General features: G+C 35.1%; 1 protein-coding gene across 1 annotated transcript; it reads right to left on the reverse strand.

The window, feature by feature from the left end:
* Positions 1 to 1,251: 1,251 nt before the first annotated feature.
* LOC137646637 (uncharacterized) lies at positions 1,252 to 3,855 on the reverse strand. Its single transcript, XM_068379745.1, has one exon. The coding sequence runs from the start codon at positions 3,514 to 3,516 to the stop codon at positions 1,987 to 1,989; it is 1,530 nt and encodes a 509-aa protein (XP_068235846.1). The 5' UTR covers positions 3,517 to 3,855; the 3' UTR covers positions 1,252 to 1,986.
* Positions 3,856 to 8,404: the final 4,549 nt, after the last annotated feature.

Consider the following 8,404-nt stretch of genomic DNA (forward strand, 5'->3'; position numbering starts at 1 on the left):
CCTGTGGAAATAATGGAAGACGTGAGGTTTGTGAAAAGAGAGTATTATTCATAAATGTTAGTAGAAAGGAGGTCCTAAAGAAAGGGTTGGTTATATGGTGCGAGATATGAACCAGAAAGAAAGGACATAAAGTTCAGGAATTGTACTTGCAAGATAGGGATGAGGGAAGTAGTGGTTATGGAGGGATTCAATGCACTACTAATGAGCCTTCTATTTGTATGTATGAAGCAACAAATGTTGAACACATCCCTGATTCATCAGTTATAGGATGAACTAGGCAGTGCTTTTTATCTCTGAAAATTGCTAAAGGTGGAATATGTATATATATATATATATATATATATATATATATATATATATATATATATATATATATATATATATATATATATATATATATATATATATGTGTGTGTGTGTGTGTGTGTGTGTGTGTGTGTATGCGTAAAAATCACAGGAAAACGTAATGATCAGTCCTCTGAAGAAGTATCACGAAACTAGTCAGGACTTAATCGCATATTTCGTATTTTCATTTTCCCTGGGGTTCTTCTGCATATATATATATATATATATATATATATATATATATATATATATATATATATATACATATATATATATGTATATATATATATATATATATATATATATATATATATATATATATATATATATATATATGTGTGTGTGTGTGTGTGTGTGTGTGTGTGTGTGTGTGTAAATGGATGTTCATAAATGCAAACTTGTCTTTCTAAAAACCAGAGAGCAACATCTCTAAAGGAAAAAGGTTGTTAACTGAACAAAAGAAAATTATAAAACCGTGTGATGACACATACAGTAGTTTTCAATGCCTGAAGTTGAAAAGAAATTACTTGTTTGCTGTCGCTGAAGTACGGTCCAGTTAGATGTTTTCTAAAAAATTATTTTTAAAGTATATATGATTATTACTTAAGATAGTGACGAAAATTATAGATGAGAGAGAAAAATGTTTGAAATCTAGTGGTTTACGGGAACAAAAGTGTGAGAGAAAATTGCAAAGTTATTGTAAATTATTGCAAATTCTGATAAAACAATGTCATGAAATAAAGATACATTAAGACAAGCACTTTACCCAAGAGGTCTCGTAAGATCATCTTTAATGTAGAAGTTGCTAAAAAAAGTGTTTTTTGAAGAATTATTTATCAGGAATCATAAAAAAAAAAATCAAGACGCGTTTTGTCCTAGGGAACCTAAAGTAAAACTTCATTGTGACATAAGATTTATTAATCAACTGAAACACGACATAGTGGCTGGTACCTTAAAACATATTTGATATAGAACATTCAATCTATGGGGGTTTCCCTTACGTGCACCATAGCACTGAATGATCTCCCCAGGCCCAGCGCTGTATCATATGGCCCAAATATCGTAAATAAAAACAAATCATATTTTCTCACAAGAAATATAATCTTCTATTCTACAAAATCACCTTGATACTTTACTAAAACAAACATTCAATTCAACCAGTTACTACTACAAGTATATTTACGTCCTCGAGCTTTAAGATTTTAATTTCAAAGGACTTTTTTTTTTAATTAATCTAAGTATCGGCTATTGTTGCTATTCTTTAGCTATTGAAGCGTAATGTGGAAATTATGATTGTGCTATATACACACGATGCATATATTCACCGTACATTTTTACCAATTGCAAAGGTGACGACAGAAAAGATCATCCTATTTTTTAGCAAGTTCTCGGGGCTGATTTTGATATCATCACACCCTAAAAAATATATATTTACACATGCGTTTGTATAGATATGTTTGTTTTTCTTATATAACATTAAAGTAATCTTCCAAGCAAATTACCACCTTATTCTTGGTTGGAGCTTTACACTGGAACGTAAGAAGAAAACCAAGTTATATAACTTTTTTTCACCATAAACAACTTCAGATCCTTTCCATATTTCAATTCATTCAAGAAAATTGAGTGAGAAATCGTCAAGAGTTAACCAATAGCAACCCACTCATCATCATTTTCCGTAGCCAGTTCATGAAATGTGAGGTCAGTATTGGAGATCAGGAGCTGCACCCTAAGGAGATCGATGTCATCGGGATGGATATTCCAGTTGGCAACGTTGCCCACATCAGTTAGCAGAGGGCAATGTTCGATAAAAGATTGAATAGAACGTATAGTGAGCCCCGGCGCAACGCCTAACCACAGTTCTTTGGTTTTACGCAAGGAACCATCTGTCAAAGAGCTTATGACAGCTGCATCACTCAATTGTCCACAGTCACAAAGCGACAGTCGTTCAACTGATTTACATTGGTTAATTATCAGTCTCACAGACATCACGCTGAGTTGACTGGTGTAAACAAGAAATTCGACAACTTTGTCGAAAGCCGAATCTTGCGTTGCATCCAAGCTCACAAGAGATACGTTATGAAATTCCATCCGCCGCAGATCTGTGCACCATCTTCCAAGGTCCGCCAAATTGACGTCACCGAAAACTGTCAAAAGATACAAACTACGTATATTTGGTCCCATTTTCTGCAGCAGGATTTCGACGTCTGTCCAACGAACTTTATGCAGCTTCAGTTCTTTAACATTTTTCAGCATGTCGAGGTAATGTACAACAGTATCTTTTGGACTATCTAAATAAATGGCTTGTAAATTTGGGCATGTTTTAGTTATGCAATTAAATCTGGCGCTGTTCGTTGTTAGGTCATGCATGTACAGAAGTCCTAGTTTTCTTCCAGGGTATTCGTTGTAGAATAATTCCACTGCTTTTCCTGTGCACTCATAAGAACCCACACTAATTAGATTAGGAAGAGTGAAAAATAGGTATTTAACATGGGAAGGTGGAAGGTTTTGAGCACCGGGACCTCCTAAATCTACAATTTGCAGGGAATGTTTCAGTAAATCTATGCACACCCGGCAAGGGTTAGAACACAACTTGCGAAGGCCTTCTTCTGTGATGTTACGAGACCCCGAAATGTCTATCTTTTGAAGTCTGTTGCAGTATTTTCCGATGGTGCTTAACATTTCATCATCACAGTTATAGCGTAGAGTGAGGCGTCTCATGTCATCCAGCTTTCTAAGGACATTCAAGAGGGCGCACCTGTGCTCCATTCCTACCCAGATACCGCGTAGGTCGAGTTGTTGGATCCCTGTTCCATATTTTGCGATGACTTCAAGAACCATGTTGTAATAGGATTCCGGAAAATTACCAACTGATAAGCTTCTTACACCTGGTGTGAGGAGGAGCTGCAGAGCGAGATACCTGATAACGACCTCAACTTCCTCGTCACGAGAAAGGATGGTGTTGAGGAGTTCCTCCAAGATACCTGGGGTTAAGGAATCTGTCAGAATATCCTTCACCAATTCCAGTCTTACGGATAATCTTGGAGAACCGTAAACATCCCAGTCCTCTTCTTGTCCGAAAAATATTTCATTTAGGATAACAGCACACACGTTATATAGCACCTTATCTCGTGCAAATAACTTCAACTTGTGCACTGGCTTTTGGGGCGGCATGACTGATATCCGTTATACGGTACGAGTAGTAATACAAACACCGTAAGTTTCAAATCTTGCTATTTATCACAGGGTATATAATAGAGACTGAAATTCGTTGTCATTGTCAGGAGATAGAGATATCCCAGGAGGCTTTACTGTCCATGTTAAAAAGATTAAATTTTTCCATTTTTCACGTTTGATATAAACACATCTCTAGAGAGAGGATGGACGAATTCAAGATCACAGTGTTGACAAAATGCAGCGCTCAGCGGGACTGTTATGCGGTGTTGGCACTTCTCTCAGTTCCCCTTCTAACTTCTTGGCACTTGTCCACCTTCGTTCACTTATCATTTGAAACTTTTTTTACTTGAAGTTTGCGTTTCTCCTCCGTTATAAAAACCACTTAATCTTAATCATTTCAGTGTTGTCACTGTTTTCAATGAGGTCATATATTAGAATAATTAGTATACCGTATGCGATAGACTGAATAAGATAAAAATAATTGCCAGTTAATTACAGTAGGTGCTAGTCTTTGGAAACTTGAGTCATATGACCACATCATCTTATAGAAATATAAATAACACGTTTAAAAATCTGTTATCTAAATGAGTATACTAAGCTATTGTGTAATGTGTGATATATTCATTTTGATGAAATTAAAAATATTTATAAAAAGTCAAATAAATTGCACATCTTTCCAGAGCCGCATATAATCATTTATTTACGAAATAGAATAACATTTGTTGCCAATCTGTTGATTTGTTTGTATATGATCTATTTATACACCATGGTTGAGGTGGCACGCCTAGCTAAAGGATTGGTACTGCCAAAACCAAAAGCAGAATCAAAGTTTATATGTGACGAGGTAGACCCAAGTTTTTTATTTAACTCATTTCTTTTTTACTCAAGAGATTTTTTATATAAAGTATATAAGACATTTACCGTATACAATGGTACAGGCGCATGGGCTTTATTTTTTACATAAATACGCATTGTGTATGAGAGAGAGAGAGAGAGAGAGAGAGAGAGAGAGAGAGAGAGAGAGAGAGAGAGAGAGAGAGAGAGAGAGAGAGATTAATGCTATGTTCAACGATCAGTAACTCATCGTATACAATGGTACAGGTGCGTGAGCTTTATTTCTTACATAAATACGCATTGTGTATGAGAGAGAGAGAGAGAGAGAGAGAGAGAGAGAGAGAGAGAGAGAGAGAGAGAGAGAGAGAGAGAGAGAGAGAGAGAGAGAGAGATTAATGCTATGTTCAACGATCAATAACTCATCGTATACAATGGTACAGGCGCATGAGCTTTATTTTTATTACATAAATACGCATTGTGTATGAGAGAGAGAGAGAGAGAGAGAGAGAGAGAGAGAGAGAGAGAGAGAGAGAGAGAGAGAGAGAGAGAGAGATTAATGCTATGTTCAACGATCAGTAACTCATCGTATACAATGGTACAGGCGCATGAGCTTTATCTTTTACATAATTACGCATTGTGTATGAGAGAGAGAGAGAGAGAGAGAGAGAGAGAGAGAGAGAGAGAGAGAGAGAGAGAGAGAGAGAGAGAGAGATTAATGCTATGTTCAACGATCAGTAACTCATCGTATACAATGGTACAGGCGCATGAGCTTTATTTTTTTTACATAAATACGCATTGTGTATGAGAGAGAGAGAGAGAGAGAGAGAGAGAGAGAGAGAGAGAGAGAGAGAGAGAGAGAGAGAGATTAATGCAATGGTCAACTGATCAGTAACGCATCGCTCCCCTTACCGGAAATGCGCAATTGAATTCTTCCATGAACCTCCTGCATCATTTCCTTATATTAATTCCCTGTCCATCTTAAGATTCGTCCACTACATCAACATAACCAGATCGTCCGAGCAAACTCTGGTCTATTTTCACTTATGCTGACATCTCTTGCCACATCCCTTTACCCCCATGGACGTACTGCTACGTTCTTGCAAAAAAACTGCTATTCAAATTTTTTTTTTTTTGCATAGTTTTGATAATATTTTGAGAAACTTCAGACATTTTCCAAGAGAATGAGATCAACCTGACCTCTCTATGACAAAAATTAAGGCTGTTAGTGCAATTAAAAAAACATACTGCAAAATGTGCTTGAAAGAAAATAACCCCTGGGAGTTAAGGGTTGGAAATTTCCAAATAGCCTGGGGGTAAAAGGGTTAATCGCTGTGCTTGCAATCTTTCCAAGCCTTCTTGTTTCTTATTTAATGCAGGCAGGTATAATTTTTCATATTCAACTAGAATATAAACACACGAAAATATTTTATTTACAAAACACCAAGTTCATTCATCTGTTTGATTTCTTGCATAGTTTCTTTCTTCTCTATATATGACCCTAGATACACCCATAAAAACTATAACTATTTTTATTTTATACTTTTCATCGTGTTCCAACTGTCTGTTTGATATAACAACGGGATTCTTTTTGTCTCTCTTTTGTCCCACACCTCCTGGCTTGACTAGATTCACCCCATTACTTTTATTTTATGAAAGGGGAAGGTAATGTTTAACTACGTTTTTCAGAATCAGTGACTGCTTCTAAACATTCGGTGACTTGAACCTCATGCAAAACAGCAAGAACGCTCCTATACAAACATTGTGTTCCACATAAGTATTATGAATGTTTGCTAAGGTAGTAAAGAGGGAGACTTGGTAAAAGAAAGACCAACACGGGAAGACCGGAAAGACCAGTTTTGTAGTTAAATGGACAACACTTTAGTGTTGGTTTTACTTGATGTGGACGATGTGTTTGTGCTTTTTGGTTGGTTTAGATTGGCAATTGGCATATTAAATGAGTTTGAAGGGGAAATGGTTGCTGGGATTCTTCATAATAATTATGCTATACATAAGTATGTGCTTTATAAAACAAACACTTTTGTAAATTTTTAAAATCTTTATTTAAACAATCATATATTTGAACTATATACTTATAATTATATCAGTTTATTCATGTAATAATAAGTTAACATATTTAGTACATATAAATATGTGGAGAATATATACATTGTGATATACATAATATATACATACAGATTTACATGATACATTAAACATCCATAGCATTGCAAAATAACATGGATAGTCCTAGACATGACATAGCAAAATTAAAATCTTAACTCAACTCCTGCCTGACACCGCATGACAAGAAAAAGATAAATTGTTTTTTACCTAAAAATGTTTACTCAATGTATGATGGTGGTTAACACTTCTTGACTTCGCTCCTGTCTGACACTGCATGACAGGATGAAGATAAGAACTTCAATGTTTACACAAATTATCATGGCAGATCAGCTTCTTATCTTGACCCTTGTCTTACACAGCATGACAAGTTATAGATAAGAAGTTACAATTTTTGTTTCACTTAGTACCTCAGTCCCTGTCTGACACCGCATGATGGGTTTAAGATAAGAAGTGGAACTTTAATCATAGTAAATGCAAAACTAGCAATTAGAAATCAAGTACCTTTTTAGTTTTTCTTTTCCTCTTTTTGTTACATGTATCACTACATACCCAACTAGCCAAATCAATATCATCAGTGTTTTCAATATTCTTACATCTATAATGAAACCATGTCAAACATCTTGTACAACTTAACATATTATCAAAACATTCAGGTAATGAGCAACAAAATAGTTCAATTTTGGCTGAGAAAATACACAAATCCTCACACAGCTTTTTATGTATTTTTGGAAAAGGCCTAAATTCTTGTTTTTGTAAGCATTCCACCAAATGTTGTCTTAAAGAATTTTGATCAAATTCCCAATTTATTGACTTGCCTTTAAATAAACAATCAAGACCACCCTCACAAAATTCCACCAAATAAGCAATTGCAAAAAACCCCACAATCAACTGATCCCTTCTGTTTTTGCAAATTTGGAATAGCAATTGAAATTGAGTCCTTGCCATAACCATAGAGTTTCCCAAGCTGCATAGAAAGTGAATGATTTAGAGAATTTTTTTTTATGCCAAACTATCCAATAACAATATCTTCTCATTCTTACCCATTTTCTGGGAACATGATGCAACCCAATGATTATCCCCATCATGATGAATTTGGACAGTAGGTGCACTGCGAGATTCAAAAGGATTTAAATAAAACCATTTTAGCTTTTCTTTATCAATTTTGCCAATAGTGTCCACGTCCAAAGGATTTTCAACATTATTTTCTGACTTTGGATCTCTAAGCACAGGTGTAAGAGTTGTTAACTGAAAACCATTAATGTATTCATATTGTGTTTGCATAACAGCATTTGTTAGTGTCATGCAGTCACTATCTAACTTTCACCATTTAGAATAGTGGCATAAATATCAGTTGAATTTTGAGATTCTGTTGGTGTTTCTGTCAATGATTTAAACTTAACTGATTTACCTGGAGTTTTTGAAGGGGCTTTTAGAATAGATTTTTCAAACATTCTTATTTTTTGGGGAGTTTGTTTTGGAGCAGATGCCAAAATGGAATTATCTCCTACGGGTTACTTTTTTGAAGGAGTTTTTAGAATAGATTTCTTTGGAGTTTGGGACAATTGAGGAATTCCATTTAATTTTCTTTTTGAATTTGGAGTTTGTTTTGAAGTAGATGTCAAAACAGAATTGTTATCCAAAGTTTCATTCAAAGTTTCGTTCATAATAAATGAATCAGGAGCAGGTGTAAACTCATTAATTCTAGGAGCTTTGCAACCAGATTTTTCATACACCTGACAATACTTAGATTACCAAACAATTCTTCGCTCAATGGGTTGACAACTGGTAACTGCACTGTAATTGTTCATTGGATACTTTCCTCTTGGTAAGGGTAGAATAGACTCTTTAGTTATGATAAGTAGCTCTTTTAGGAAAAGGAGACTCAAAAATCAAACCATTCTTCTCGTCTTGGTAGTGCTATTGTCTC

Source organism: Palaemon carinicauda, chromosome 1, assembly GCF_036898095.1.
Source record: "Palaemon carinicauda isolate YSFRI2023 chromosome 1, ASM3689809v2, whole genome shotgun sequence".
Taxonomy (NCBI): Eukaryota; Metazoa; Arthropoda; class Malacostraca; order Decapoda; family Palaemonidae; genus Palaemon; species Palaemon carinicauda.

Bases quoted from the DNA above. Each gene is read 5' to 3' on its own strand.
- LOC137646637 (XM_068379745.1), bottom strand. From the start codon at position 3,516: ATGCCGCCCCAAAAGCCAGTGCACAAGTTGAAGTTATTTGCACGAGAT.